Below are 14,911 nucleotides of genomic sequence, written 5' to 3' on the forward strand. Positions count from 1 at the left end.
GGCTGTATCCAGACTCTCCCTCGTCCCACTCAAGGCCCCCGGAACTGGAGTAAGGCCTTACCCAGACCTGCCCCTGGCCCTCTGAGGCCCCCGGAACTGGGGTAAGGCGTTACCCAGACCCACCCCCGTCCACCCGAGGCCCCCGAAACCAGGGTAAGGCTGTATCCAGACCCACCCTTGTCCCCCTGAAGACCCCTGCGGTAAGGCCTTACCTGGCCGCCTCCACCCTGGTCCCACCCGAGGCGCCCGGAACTGGGGTAGGCCTTATTCTGGCCATCCCCCACCCCACCCGAGGCCCCTGGGCTGCACTGTTGAGGGCAGAGCCAGGCCTAGCCCCTGGCCTCATTTTCTCTCCACTTGTTCTTTATGCAAAAGTAAGACACAAGCCTTACCATGACAACGTTCACATGCCCCACCTGAAAAGCCTGTGCCCTTGCCTTCCTGCACCCTTGGTCTGTGGAAATGTGGAGGCTGCTGGCCCTGTGAGTGGAGGGCTTGTCCCACCCTTGGCTTGCTGGTTCCATTCAGTCCCCCAGGCAGCCACGCTCAGGGCACACAAGCCAGCCTGGCACAGTCCTGCGGTGGCCCCTAAAGCCATGGCCTTGGGGGCATCTGGGGGGTCCTGCCGGAGGTGGCGCTGCCCAAGAGGCCTCGGCAGAGCCCACTGGCTCCTGGGATCCCAGCCGGGCATCCTGGCTGCTAGACTGTGGCCCGGGCCTGATGTGCATCCAGCTCTGCCGAGCGGCTGAGGTCGCCTGTCCTGAGTCCCTACTCCCTAGTAGGGCTCAGCAGGTGTGGGTAGTCAGTGCTCCCGGGGGCTGTGGAGCGGGCCTGGCCGGGCCCTGACCGTGTGTCCGTGTCCCCTGCAGTGGCTGGAGGCTGGGAGACCCAGTACATGTGCTGCTCGGCTGCCGCTGGCTCTGTCGGCTGCCAGGTTGCCAAGGTGAGCCCTGGTGTCCTGGCGCCTGTTCTCCACAGACTTCCGCCTCCCCTTCACTGATCATGGGACACGACAGGCCGCTGGGGGCAGCCTTTCCTGTGTTACCCAGAGAGTGCAGCACCCCTAGACCCCAGGCCCTGTCGCTGGCCACGTCAGTCCTGGGAAGCCGCCCTCACTGTGTCTTCTTCGCAAACCCCCTTCCCCACCTGCTCACCAGGGTCCCAGGCAGTGAACGGGCTTGATGGATGGCTAGGACCATCCCAAAGGTCTCAGAGATGTGCCGCCTCCCCTCTCTCCCGCCCCCACTGTGCCCTGAAGCCGCCCTCATCTGCCTTCTTCACCCCCAGCAACACGTGCAGGACGGCCGGAAGGAGCGCCTCGAGGGCTTCGTGAAGACCTTTGAGAAAGAACTCTCCGGAGACGCCCACCCGGGGATCTATGCCCTGGACTGCGAGATGGTGAGGCTGTTCTCTGCCCAGCCTCAGGTTTAAGATGGGGGAGTAGCTGGCCTGGCTCGGCTGCCTGCCCCCCGAGGCCTGTCTGGGCCTGTCTCAGAGGGCTTCTCCCACAGCACCGGCACTCACAGCTCCTGCCCTGGCCCAGCACCCCATGCTTCCTGGCACCTCGAAGCCCGTCGGGCTGTGGGCCCGGCTCTGCATGTGAACGGGAGACAGGAGGGCTTGGGGACGGGGTTGCTGAGGCCACACCCCACTCTGCCTCTCCTAGACGCCCCACAAAGTCTCTGGCCCCACGTCTTTGTCTGCAGGTGGGAGCCACGCCTCTGCTTTGCCAGGCTCTGGAGACCCCAAGAGGGGCAGGGGAGGGGAGGAGGGAGGCTGGTGCCCAGAGCGCGTCTGAGGCTCGTCCCTCGCTCACAGTCCTACACGACGTACGGCCTGGAGCTGACGCGAGTCACGGTGGTCGACACGGATGTGCACGTGGTTTATGACACCTTCGTGAAGCCGGACAACGCGATCGTGGACTACAACACCAGGTGTGGCCTGAGCCCGCCAGCCAGGACCCCTCCTCAAAGCCTTCCCTAGGGCCCACCCTCCCCGCAGTCCTGCCCCACCAGCCTGCGCTTCCAGGCTGAGCCCTGGCGCCCTCCTGCCTGCTTCCCCCAGGTTTTCGGGTGTGACAGAGGCTGATCTCGCTGACACGAGTGTCACGCTGCGCGACGTCCAGGCCGTCCTGCTGAGCATGTTCAGCGCCGACACCATCCTCATCGGACACAGCCTGGAGAGCGACCTCCTGGCCCTGAAGGTACCCTGCTGGCCCGGGGCCCTTGCGCTTCTCCAGGAGGGGCAGCTGCAGGCCCGACGTGCGCTGACCTCTGCCGCTGCCCGCAGGTCATCCACAGCACCGTGGTGGACACGTCCGTGCTCTTCCCCCACCGCCTGGGCCTCCCCTACAAGCGGTCCCTGCGGAACCTCATGGCTGACTACCTCAGACAGATCATCCAGGACAATGGTGAGTGCCAGTGCCTCGCCCTCTGGCCGTCCCTGCCTGTGCAGGGGCCAGGTGCTCACCGTATCTGCCCCGCAGTGGACGGGCACAGCTCCAGCGAGGACGCCGGCGCCTGCATGCACCTGGTGATCTGGAAGGTCCGAGAAGACGCCAAGACCAAGCGATGACGCCTGCCCGCCTCCCGCCCGCCTCTCCTGCCGCCCCGGCCGGTCCTTAGCCCCAGGCCTCTTCCAAACAGTGCAATAAATCTCCGGTAACCCGTCCACCTGGCGAGGCAGCCCAGAGCAGCGGGACAAGCCGGTGGCCGGAGAACGCCTTGCCCAGCCCAGCCCAGCCCACGTCCTGCCGCAGCCCCTCACACCCCTCCCTGCCCTCTGCCCCCCAGACCTCTGGCGTCTCTGTAAACTGCTGCTGACAGACACCAGGACCGAGCCCACCCCCGCCTGGCCTGCAGCCCCTCCTGCCCCTCTGGCCAGGCCCTCGCTCCCTCCCAGGTGGTGGCCGACACCTCTGCTCCTCACTCGGGGCGCGGGGTGGGCTTGTCCTGGGTTTGTTTGAGACAGTCTTTTTTTATTTTGTATTGTTATTTTTATTATTTTTATTTAAACCTGATGACTTGCACAGCCCTTTCCCACCGGGAAGAGTGGGCCTGCTGCCTTCCCACCTGGGGGGGTGGGGACGGGACAGACCCCAGCGGGGGCCAGGGCCACATGCAGCCCGGCGTGGGCTGGACCTGCCTCCGGGCTCCAGGGGCTGGCCTGCCTTCGGGGCGGCCGGCTTCCACCACTCGCCGCCCCACCCCTGCACTCCGTGACCTCTGAGAACCCAGCCAGCCCCTCATTAGCCCCAGGGCCTGCCGTCCACGGAGCCCACTGGCCTCCGGACACTGTCTTCCCACCGGAGCCCCATCTTCCTTCACAGGCTCTCCGGATCCCCTTTCCCTCTCCTCCAGGCAGGGATAGAATAAATGTTTGTATGGATTTTAGATTTCGTGCTGGTCTTGGTGCCTGGTGCATGTGCCCTGGGAAGGCCACTGTGCCCGCAGCTGGGACTGATTCTTGCCGCCAACGCAGAGAAGAGCAATGAAACTTTCCCTTCATAAAAGCTGGCCCCAGCACTGGCTGCCCAACCTGCCCCCCCAACTTTGGGCCAGGCCACATCTGTGGAGTCCCAGAGCCTAGGGCTGCCATTCTGCAGCTTCCAGTGCCTCTTAGGGACTATGGATGGCGTCCCCAGCCCTGTGTGGAGCTGGGCCCTGTGCATGAAGCTGGCTTCTCTCTCTGCCTTGCCCAGGGCTGGGGGCTGCACACAGACGGTCAGAGAGGGTTAAAGAGACCGGAAGCCAGAGGGTGATGCCCGCCAAAGGAAAGCCACCGGGGTCTTGCCAGGAAATGCCACACATCTTGCGATGCAGGCACGGCTCCAGGCAGCCTTGGTTGCATCGGGATCCCATTTGAGAATAGGAGGCCCAGGGGTGTTTAGGTCCCCCCTTTGTATTTACTTCAAATAAAGAAAAGTTGAAGAGCCTCGGCCCCAGGACCCGGCAGCAGGCAGGCAGGCAGGACTGGAGGGGTTTCCTGCCACCCTGGTCTCGGGCAGGGCCCGGGGTGAGGTCATGGGGGCCCTCCCCAGAGGACTCGACCAAGGCTGCCAAGGCAGAACGGTTGTGAAGTCCACATCCCTCCAGGGCCGTCCACCCTCGAGGGCTGTTGTGACTAGGTGACTCTCCCTGCCTCTTCTGTGAAAGAGTTGTTTGCTGTTTTTTCTTTTTCTATTTTTGAGAGAGCTGTCACCCAGGCTGGAGTGCAGTAGTGCAGTCTCAGCTCACCGCAACCTCAGCCTCCCAAGTAGCTGGGATGACAGTTGCACCATCATGTTCGGCTCATTTTGTATTTTTGGTAGAGACGGGGTTTCACCATGTTGGCCAGGCTGGTCTCGAATTCCTGACCTCAAGTGATCCACCCACCTCGGCTGCCCCAAAATGTGGGGATTATAGGCGTGAGCCACTGCGCCCGGGCCTGTTTCCTAAGTAGATGGTACAGGCGTGTATTCGCGTGTGACGTCTGGCTTTCTCTTCCCAGAACACACCTGGTGCCTCAGGACATATCCCAAGGGGTCCCCGGGCTGGCCAGTCCTGGCTGTAGCCCCCATGGACTTCAGCTTGTGAAGCTACCTGTACGCACTGGAGGCTTCAGGGCCTTTGCACAAGGGCTCTGTGCAAGCTCCTGTCCCCAGATTGTGCCCTGTGTGAGGGCTGGGGAAGGGGAATCCTCAGAGCTGCACCAAACCAGGTCTCTTCTAAAGTTTCTGAGAACAGTGTGTTCAAACCCCCAGCCCTGGCTCTTCCTCATAACCACCAGGCAAGCAGGCACAGTGGCCTGTCTGCCTGCAGCCCCAGCTACTCTGGAGGCTGAGGCAGGAGGATTGCCTGAGCCCAGGAGGTGGAGGCTGTGATAAGCCCTGATTGCACCACTGCACTCTAGCCCGGGTCACAGAGCAAGACCCTGTCTCTGAAAAAAGAGGTTCCCTGGCAGCCTCCAGGGCCAAGCAGGTTTCCAGTCTGGGCTTCCAAAGAAAGGTGGGTTTCTGATCACTGAGAACCCTCAGGAGGTTGCCACTCTGATGGGGGAGGTCACCCCCCCTATCCCTCCCTACTCATGTTTGTTGCTCCCTTAGGACCCTCACCCCAAAGCCTCACTCGGGGGGGAGCATTTTATTTTCAGCAGCTCCTCTGCGCATCTTCTGGTCCTGACTCAAGGCCATCTCTGGCCTGGACCTGCCCTCGCCTTGTCATTGAACTCACCCCTGCCCCTTCTTTAGTAAGGATCCCTGAGCCCCTGCCACCCGCTGGACAGAACCCTGTGGGCTTCCTCCTGGCCTTAGGGTGGTCTCAGTGGCCTCCACTGCCTCTCCCCAGCCTGGTGCTCAGCCCTGTACCTGAGCCTAGGAGGCGCTTGTTTAACGTTTATGGGATGAATGAACGAACCCAGGACATGGGTGAGACACGCCCTACGTACCTGCCATCACCTGCGGTCCTTCCACATGCACTCTGCCATGCTGGCCCCACCAGCCTCAGCCCCGTCCAGTCTGGAAGGCACATTCTGGCCCGACAGGCCCACCTTTACAAGAACCACTCCAATCCCACCCTACAGTGCAGGTTCTTTCTGCTCGCCGACCAAGCCCAGCCCCGGCCCTGCCCTGACACCCTTTCCTCCTTCAGGCCCCGGCCCTCCCAGGCCCCACCTTCTGTCCTGGAGCCGTCCCAAGCGCCCCCCCCACCCTGACCCTGCTATGCGCCGCCCACCTTCCTCCTCTGTCACGCCCCCATCCCAGACCCGACCCTGCCTTGACCCTACTCTTCAGGGCCATGCTCAACCCCGCGTCTCTGGCCACGCCCCTGGGCTTGGCCCCGCCCCTACCTCAACCCGGATCTGCGCGGCACCGTTAGGCCCCGCCTTCCTCTTTGGTCACGTTGCCGGGTCCTGGCCACGCCCCTACTCTGCACGGCAAGACCCCGCTCGGCCCCGCCTTCCTACTGGCCCCGCCCCCTCCCCAGACCCCGGCACGTTTTCTACCCGGCCCTGTTCTGCGAGGCCCCGCCTTCTGCCCTGGCCCCGCCCCCTCCCCGACCCCCGCACGTTTTCCACCCGGCCCTGTTCTGCGAGGTTCCGCTCGGCCCCGCCTTCTGCCCTGGCCCCTCCCTCGAGGCCCCGCCCCTTCTATGCCTTGGCCCCACCCACCCCTCCCGGCCCCGCCCTCGGCCCCGTGAGGTCTCAGAACCGGCTCCACCTTCGCCTTGGCCGGGCCCCGAGGCCCCGCCCCCCGTTTCAGGACCGTTGGCCCCCGGCTAACGGTTCCATCGCGTCCGCCGCCCTGGACGCCAGCGACCTGTGCCGGGCAGCCGGCCCCGCGGTGCCTGGACTGCGCCGGTGAGCGGCGGGCGCTCCCACTGCTGTGCGTCCCCAGGGGCCCGCGCACCCTCTCTGGGCTCCAGCCGGGCTGAGAGCTGGGGTTTTGGCGGTCAGCCCGGTGTCCTCTGCACTCGGGACCCCTGTCCAGGGCGGCTGCGGGAAGACGGGAGTGGGGGGGGGCTTCCGAGTAATGGGGCGTTCCGGTTAGTGAGGGGGCAGGAAGCCCGCGCTGTGTCCGTGCCTGTCTCTGCCCCCAGATGCCCTTTGGGTGGATTCTGGCCACCACAGGGGTCTCCCCACCTCTCCCCCGGCCCACAGCCTAAGCCCCTCTTCACCCTGAACCTCCCTTTATCCCATGTGGTGAATGGACACCGGCCCCGCCCAGGCTCCCAGGAGCTCCAGAGCTGGCCCTGAGCCAGGCCCTGTCCCACCAGGCCCTGGGGACACGGGTGACTCAGACGTGACTCGAAGGCTCAGGTCCTGCTGGCATCCGTGGAGGTGAGAAGGTGGTCAGAGCTGGGATGGGGGACGCCCCAGGCAGAGGGGCAGCCCAGAGAAAGCGCAGGGCCCAGCCTGGCCGGCCTGGGAAGTATGAACGGAGACCACCGGAAGGGTGAGGAAGGCTGCACCTGGCGGCTGGAACAGCAGGGGCAGGGGCTTGGCGGGGAGCGCGCAGCTAGAGAGCTGGCAGGTGGGGGGCCCATTGCTGCCATCTGGGGGGGGGGTTGCCAGCCTCAAAGAGGGCCAAACCCCAGCCCCCGGTGCAGAGCCAGAGAGCCAGACCCACATTCCTGAACCCGCTAGTGGGGAAGATTCCAAGATCTTCCGACGATTTGCTGTCTGCCTCCATTGCCCTCATCAGGATTTGCTTCCCAGCTGGGGGTAGGGCAGGATGGCCATGCCTGACCCCCACGCTGTGCTTTGCGATATAACATCTAGCCCAGGGGTCCCATTCAGTCAGTCAACAAATGACTGAGCCCCTTACCTGTCGCTATGGGTGAGTGGGCAGGAGGGCATCAGCGAAACCAGGAGGAGGTGAGAGCGGTGCCTCCAGGGAAGGGGAGGTGTGGGGAGCAGTGGCCAGAGGCTGTCATGGCCGCGGGTGAGTCTTCCTAGGCTGTACCGGCGGGAGGTGACCAGGGGTGGCTGGCAGGGGACACTGGCAGATGGGATGCTGCAGGTTTGGGGATCATCTTGGGGTCCCCTGAGTCAGAGTATCCAAGGCAGGACACATAGCCAATGGCTGGACCTTCAGAGACTGGCGGGAGGCTGCAGATGGGTGTGGGCGTTAGTATTTGAGACAGTCGGCCCCTAGGCCATGAACTCCTTGAAGGCCAAGTGAGTGCAGGGGCCACTGCTGTGACCCGGGGTCCCTCTCTCCCTCCCACAGCCCCACCAGCATGAGCAGCCTCAGCCAGAAGGAAGAACTCCAAGATGAGGACAAGAACTCAGGTGCTGATCCTGGGGACGGGGGTGCAGGTGGGAGGGACTGCAGAGTGCAGGGCTGGCCGGGCAAGGTGGCTCGCGCCTGTAATCCCAGCACTTTGGGAGGCTGAGGTGGGCAGATCACCTGAGGTCCGGGGTTCAAGAGCAGCCTGGCCAAGACGGTGAAACCCCATCTCTACTAAAAGTACTAAAAGTAATTTGTATTAGCCAGATGTGGTGACAGGTGCCTGTAATCTCAGCCACTTGGGAGGCTGAGGCAGAAGAATTGCTTGGACCCGGGAGGTGGAGGTTGCATTGAGCCAAGAGCATACCTTTGCACTCCAGTCTAGGTGACAGAGCAAGACTCTGTCTCAAAAAAAAAAAAAAAAAAAAAAAGTTCAGGGCTGAGGCTGACGGGGCTGGAGAGTCCACCCCGCCCCCGCCGTCCTGCATGGCAGGCCTTGCCTAGGATTCTCATTTGCTTACGAGTAGTCTCCAACGCTAGTACCGACAGGGCTTGGGGGATCTGGCTCAGGATTTGGGGGGCTGCATGCCCAGAATGACCTGGGCTGCCGGCTGGACGTGTGGCCTTGGAGAACCCATCACCGAACCTCAGTTTACCCCCTCTGTAAAATGTGGGGGCCTGAAAGGGTCTCCCGGGGTCTGTTCTCTGAGGCTCAGGATTGGCCCATGGTGACAGGGGTGGCGGGGGGCGGTGTGGGTGGCCGCTCTCAGAATCCACTTGTGCCAGCGCCAACTATGGGCGGTGGTCTGGTAGCCCCTAGGTGGTGCCCGACGCCCGACCGTCTGTTTGTTTACGGGCCCTGGCATCTCAGCCTCCCAGTGCCTGGGTCCCTTGGGCCCCATTAGCCGTCGTTAGGGATGTTTGTCCTGGGCCTGCGACGGATGCCCGGCTCTGCCCTTGCTGCAGCATTCACCTGGGAGGTCCAGGCCAACAACCGCGCCTACAACTCGCAGCTCAAAGAGAAGGTGTTCCTGTGCTGGCGGAGGAGGAAGCACAAGGTGGGCGGCCCCTCCCTCGCTCCCTGGGCCTCCCCCACCCCAGCGGAGCTGCCCTGGCCCCCCTGGGGAATCTATTTTTTGCACCTCCTGAGTGCTGCCTGTGCTTGTGTTTGTATCCCGCCACCTGCTGGGCACCCCCATCCCCTGGCCTAGGCAGCACCCCCATATCAGGTGGCCGGCGGCTCTCGTTCCAGACCAACATCATCCGCACAGCCAAGTACAACTTCTTCTCGTTCCTGCCGCTGACGCTGTACGAGCAGTTCCACCGCTTGTCCAACCTGTACTTCCTCCTCATCATCATCCTGCAGGTGAGGCGCGAGGCCTCCTCCAGGAAGCCCTTCCTGGCCACCTGGCAGCATCAATGTGTTTGTGTGACGGGTGGGTTCATGCCCGGCTCCCCACAGACTGGGACCGTCATTACTGAGTCCCCACTGCCCTGCCCAGGCCCTGGCATACAAGAGGCACTCAATACACGCTGAATGACGAGGGTGGATGGAGGGACCTTCCAGGTCCGAGCACGGCACCCTCTCTGTGCCCTGGGGGTTCCTGCTGGGTAGGGCTGGGTGTCGGGAGGCACAGCTGTTCCCCAGCCTGGACGGCCTCGGCCACACAGCTCCCCTGGTCCCCGAGCTCTGAGCTGACCTCAGAAGCAAGGGGGAAGGAGGGGCCCAGAGCATGTCCTCCAACCCGGACCCACAGAGCTGCTTCCCAGGCCAGCGTGGGACTGTTTTCAGAGCACCCACCCCCACCCAACATCTCATTTCTGTTCTGTGTAAAGAGAGAGGTTCTCCTTTTATCCATCAAATCATTCGGCATTAATGGAGCACCTACTGTGTGCAGGCCACTGGCTGGGGCGCCAGGGTGGGGGATGGTGGAGCTCACACCTGCAGGGTGACCTGGGGAAGCAGGGACGCAGGAGGGAGGCGGAGCAGTGAGAGTCAAGCTTGGGGCTGCGGAGGGCTCCCCGGAGGAGGCGACAAGGGAGCTGGGCTTGGACTGGAGAGGAGGAGGTGTGTGGGAGACCTTCCAGGCAGGTGGTGGGGTGCCAGGGGGGTTGTCCCGAGGGGGGTGTGGGGGATGGCTGGACCCCGGCTGAAGTGGCCAGCACGGTGTTGAATGCCGGGCTGGGTTGGTTCGGTGGGAGGGGAGGGACAGGGAGGGGCCAGTGTGACCCCTCCCTGTGGCTCCCCCCACATCAGGGCATTCCGGACCTCTCCACGCTGCCCTGGTTTTCACTCTTCGCTCCCATGATCTGCCTCCTCTTCATCCGTGCCGCCCGGGACCTGGCGGATGACATTGTGAGTGCTGTGGGGATGCGGCTGGCCGGGGGTCCAGGACGGCGTGAGGGTCCGGGGGTGGGGTGGGGTCCCTTGAGCAGCCCTGGGTGAGAGTGGGAGGAGGCCTGGGCTTCCTGGAGCTTTAGGGGAACGTGGGCATGGGGAGCCGGGGCTGTCGGGGCTGCGTGGTCCTTATCTGCCAGCACCCACACTGGGCAGGTGCCGCTGGTGGCCTGGGCTCCGTTGGCTGTGTGGCTTTGGGGCCGCTGAGCTTTGGTGGGTGGTGGTCTGGTCTGGCAGGCACACTGGATGGTGGGCAACACGCCTGTCTTCTGCCCGCCGATGGCAGGGGGTCCAGTGGCCCGCACAACCGGGGATCCCCGAGCAGACGCAGCATGGTGTGGGGCGGGCAGACAGGGACCCCGTGTTCCAGGCGGGCGCTCCTGGGCTGTGACGTGGCAGCGGCCTGGGTGGGGGCCAGAGAGGCTGGATGGTCCCTCTGATCCTTTCCTTCCTGGCCCAGGGGAGACACAAGAGTGACAGAGCCATCAACAACAGGCCCTGCCAGATTCTGATGGGCAAGAGGTGAGACTGGGGACCCGAGGGGACACGGGGCTCCGGCCCGGTAGTGCCATTGTCTGGGCAGGGCAGGGTGCTTGGCCAGGTGTCTGTCACCTCCCATGCCCCCAACCTCCCGGCTGGCTGAGTCCCCCAGGAACAGGCCTGTGTTCATCAGGCGCCTGCCCGGGATGGGAACAGAGGCTGAGGCCCAGATGCCAAACGCTTGCAGAGCTGCGGGCGGTGGGAGAACAGGGAACATCTGGAGAGGACGTGGGGACAAGGGCCCTGGAGGTCACTGGGTGGGACCACAGACTCCGAGGGCAGCCGGGTGGGAGGTCGGGGAAGGCGTCCTAGGAGTCGGGGCAGCGGCCTCTGCTCTCCCAGTTGGGGAGAGTCGACAGCCCCCCTCCCCGCAGCTTCACGTGGAAGAAATGGAAGGACCTGTGCGTGGGGGATGTGGTCTGTCTCCACAAGGACAGCATCGTCCCGGTGAGCTGGGTTTCCCCGGGGCCCCAGAACCCCCCACAGAGAGCGCCCCTCCCAGGGTGGGGAGGGCTCCTCGCCCCCCACGTGTCTTGTATCCCCTTCTGCAATGCCTCCCCCCCACCCCTCTTACCCCCACCTCACCCCACCTCGCCTCCCCCACCCCCAGGCCGATATGCTCTTGCTGGCCAGCACGGAGCCCAGCAGCCTCTGCTATGTGGAGACAGTGGACATTGATGGGTGAGGAGCTGTGGCATCGCTGGGGACCTGTAGGGGGTGGGGACATTGACGGGTGAGGAGCTGTGGCATTGCTGGGGGCTGGGGAAGGCATAGGGCCTGGAGGTGCCCCCTTCCCCCGTCACCCAGGAGGTGGCAAGCCAAGCTGACTCAGAGATTGGTCAGTCACCCTCAGTCACTCAGTATGTCGGGCATAGGTGCTGCCAGGTGCCGAGGGTGCATTTCCAGCCTGCAGGGGTAGAGGGAGGAGTCCAGGGGAAGAAGCCCACCCTCCCCAGGCTTTCACTTCTACAGGCCCCACTGTGTGCCCAAGGGCACGACACCCTAGGCCCTGGCCTCAGCCCTCGGGCAAATGTGCTATGTGGCCTTGGGCCAGGCCTTCTCCCTCTCTGGGTCTCAGCCATCTGACTGGCAGCTGGCAAACAGTAGGTGCTCAGTGAAAATGTTTGAGTGACTCCAGAAGGGGCCTGGGGGCTCCTCAAAGCCTCTATCACCTCCCTTTTCACCTCCCTCCCTTCCTCCCACCAGGGAGACCAACTTGAAGTTCAGACAGGCCCTGACGGTCACTCACCAGGAACTGACCACTGTGAGGAATATGGCGTCCTTTCAAGGTGAGAGGCATTGAGTGGAGTCATGTCCCTCAAATCTGGAAAAGTTGGGGTGTTTCATTGTCGTTGTTATTGTTGTTGCTTTAAAAAAAATGTGCTGGCCAGGCATGGTGGCTCACACCTGGAATCTCAGCACTTTGGAAGGCTGAGGCAGGAGAATCGCTTGAGCCCAGGAATTCAAGGCCAGCCTGGGCAACATAGCGAGACCCCATCTCTACAAACAGTAAAACAATTAGCTGGGCATGATAGCACGCTCCTGTGGTCCGAGCTACTTGGGAGGTTGAGGTGGGAGGCTCGCTTGAGCCCACAGAAGCTAAGGCTGTAGTGAGGTGTGATCGCACCACTGCACTCAGCCTGGACAGTAGAGTGAGACCCCTGTGTCAAAACCAACAAGAAAGTGCTATATTCTATTAAGTGTAAAATCTACCCGTAACATAGTCACGTTTGGTTGTTGATTTTTTTTTTTTTTGAGATGGAATTTTGCTCTTGTTGCCCAGGCTGGAGGGCAGTGGTGCGACCTCAATTCACTGCAGCCTCCGCCTCCGGGGTTCAATCGATTCTCCTGCCTTAGCTTCCCAAGTAGCTGAGACTACAGGCACCCGCCACCACATCCGCCTCATTTTTTGTATTTTTAGTAGAAATGAGGGTTCACCATGTTGGCCAGGCTGGTCTTGAACTCCTGACCTCAGGTGATCCACCGGCCTCAGCCTCCCAAAGTTCTGGGATTGCAGGCGTGAGCCACCACGCCTGGCCCCAGGTTTCGGTTGTTTCATTGAAAACGCCCTGTGTGCATGGGCTGGCAATTCCCGTGGTGAGAAAGGCCTCTAAGAACAGAGTGCTGCTGGGCGCAGTGGCTCATGCCTGTCATCCCAGCACTGTGGGAGGCCGAGGCAGGTGGATCACGAGGTCAAGAGATTGAGACCATCCTGGTCAACATGGTGAAACCCCGTCTCTACTAAAACTACAAAACAGTAGCTGGGCATGGTGGCGCGTGCCTGTAATCCCAGCTACTCAGGAGGCTGAGGCAGGAGAATTGCCTGAACCCGGGAGGCGGAGGTTGTGGTGAGCCGAGTTCGCACCGTTGCACTCCAGCCTGGGTAACAAGAGCGAAACTCCGTCTCAAAAAAAAAAAAAAAAAAAGAACAGAGTGCTGCCCCCACTTCACAGCCTGGCTGTTTCTTAATTCCACCTGGAGGCATTTCACGAGTGGCGTGGAAACTTGCTCTGCTGCAGCCCGGCCTGGAGTACAATTTGGTTTTGTTTTCCTGTCTTATTGTGAAGGCAACTGGCTCTAACTGATTCGCACGCAGAGCCTTTTCCTTGAACGGCAGACTCCTGACACCTGTTTTTCCCATCTGCCTCTGGAATCTGGGGAAAGGCTTAGTCCTGGTGGAGGGTGCCCGCCATCTCTCCTAATTTCCCTGACAGTCCCAGAACTTGACCAAAGGCTCCCTCATTTTTTTTTTTTTTTTTTTTTTGAGACAGAGTCTCTGTCGCTCAGGCTGGAGTACAGTGGTGCAATCTCGGCTCACTGCAACCTCTGCCTCCCAAGTTCAAGTGATTCTCCTGCCTTGGCCTCCCCTGCAGACCAGCTGGGTTCACAGGCGCCTGCCATCCGGCTAATTTTGTATTTTTAGTAGACACGGGGTTTCACCATGTTGGTCAGCCTTGGTCTCGAACGCCTGACCTCAGGTGATCCACCTGCCTTGGCCTCTGGAAGTGCTGGGTGCGTGAGTCACCGCACCCAGTCGGCTCCTTTATTTAATGCCACTGGGGCACAGAATCATAGGCAGGCAGTGACTCTTCCTTTCCCACTTTTCCTGGGTGAGCCAGGAGGGCTTCTGTGGGCCTGGCCTCGGACACCTGCCCCAGCATTGTCACTGGGCATGAACCCATTTTTCAGAGGAGGAGGCATGGGGCGTGGGCTTGCCCTGCAGCTCCTCTGCCCTCTGCCCTCCCAACATAGATGCCTCCAGTTCCTACATTCAGGGCAGAGTCCGGCTCCCCATCCCTAAGGCGTGACCAGGAGGCAGATGAGGACCCGACAGGAGCCCTGTGGCTCCTCTCCCTTCTGGGGTCCCAGCCTCATGCCCCATTATCATTCTAACCCTCACCGATGCTGCCCTGGGCCAGTCTGTGTGGTCTGAACCTGTTTTCTCCGACAGAAGTGAGGCCATTGTAGGGTGTTGGTGAATGGGGAGGGGATGGTGGGTAGGCTCCGGCACCCAGGAGGAGGCTCCTCTAGCAGCTGTTCCTTCTCCTCTTCCCTTTTGACACATTTATTGAGCACCTACTGTGTGCAGGTGCTGGGCTGTGCCCTGTGGTCAGAGCATGGCTGAGATGAGGCTGGCACCTGTTCTCACGGAGCTCACAGACATTCACAACGGGGGGAGGGGGGCTGCAGGGAGCCTGGAGAGGAGGGCCTGAGCCCATTGACCCACTGACCACCTGGCTGCCCACAGGCACAGTGACATGTGAGGCGCCCAACAGCCGGCTGCACCGCTTCGTGGGGTGCCTGGAATGGAATGACAAAAAATATTCCCTGGATATCGGCAACCTCCTCCTCCGAGGCTGCAAGATTCGCAACACAGACACCTGCTATGGGCTGGTCATTTATGCTGGTATGGCCGGCCACTCCAGGGCCCTCGAGCCGGAGCTGTCCCGAAGGGGCATGGTGGATGGATGTGGGGATGGGTGGACAGATGGCTGGGTGGATGGGTGCGTGGATTCCTGGGACGATGAGTGCATGGAGGGATAGACAGATAGATGGATAAATGAGTGGGCGGATGGATGGATGGATGGGTGCCAGGATGGGTGGGCAAATGGATGGATGAATGGTATGTGGGTTGGTGGGTGTATGGATGAATGGGTAGCGGAGCGGGTGGATGGTGAGTGAAATGGGTGGCTGGACGGGTGGGTGGATGGGCTGGGGGGATGGGTGGGTGGGTGAGGGGGTGGCTGGGTGGATGGGTGGGTGGG

The 14,911-nt window shown here is 62.1% G+C and overlaps 2 protein-coding genes across 2 annotated transcripts in view; both read left to right on the forward strand.

Moving 5' to 3' along the window:
• Positions 1–3,392, forward strand: part of REXO1 (RNA exonuclease 1 homolog) — a 27,904-nt gene extending 24,512 nt beyond the window's left edge. Inside the window, exons 11-16 of the mRNA XM_032252380.1 lie at positions 870–943; positions 1,288–1,398; positions 1,819–1,934; positions 2,065–2,203; positions 2,290–2,410; positions 2,486–3,392. Coding sequence (XP_032108271.1) covers positions 870–943; positions 1,288–1,398; positions 1,819–1,934; positions 2,065–2,203; positions 2,290–2,410; positions 2,486–2,574 — 650 coding nt within the window. The 3' untranslated portion in view covers positions 2,575–3,392. The remainder of the gene's footprint in view (positions 1–869; positions 944–1,287; positions 1,399–1,818; positions 1,935–2,064; positions 2,204–2,289; positions 2,411–2,485) is intronic.
• A 2,827-nt stretch (positions 3,393–6,219) lies between these two features.
• ATP8B3 (ATPase phospholipid transporting 8B3) overlaps positions 6,220–14,911 on the forward strand; it is a 9,247-nt gene continuing 555 nt past the window's right edge. The window contains exons 1-11 of the mRNA XM_032252381.1: positions 6,220–6,336; positions 6,704–6,816; positions 7,709–7,770; positions 8,675–8,766; positions 8,961–9,074; positions 9,966–10,064; positions 10,567–10,628; positions 11,021–11,093; positions 11,257–11,327; positions 11,853–11,935; positions 14,395–14,553. Of these exons, the coding sequence (XP_032108272.1) occupies positions 7,719–7,770; positions 8,675–8,766; positions 8,961–9,074; positions 9,966–10,064; positions 10,567–10,628; positions 11,021–11,093; positions 11,257–11,327; positions 11,853–11,935; positions 14,395–14,553 (805 nt within the window). The 5' untranslated portion in view covers positions 6,220–6,336; positions 6,704–6,816; positions 7,709–7,718. The remainder of the gene's footprint in view (positions 6,337–6,703; positions 6,817–7,708; positions 7,771–8,674; positions 8,767–8,960; positions 9,075–9,965; positions 10,065–10,566; positions 10,629–11,020; positions 11,094–11,256; positions 11,328–11,852; positions 11,936–14,394; positions 14,554–14,911) is intronic.

The sequence above is a fragment of the Sapajus apella genome, unplaced genomic scaffold, assembly GCF_009761245.1.
Source record: "Sapajus apella isolate SASKATOON/1434 unplaced genomic scaffold, GSC_monkey_1.0 scaffold77, whole genome shotgun sequence".
Taxonomy (NCBI): domain Eukaryota; kingdom Metazoa; phylum Chordata; class Mammalia; order Primates; family Cebidae; genus Sapajus; species Sapajus apella.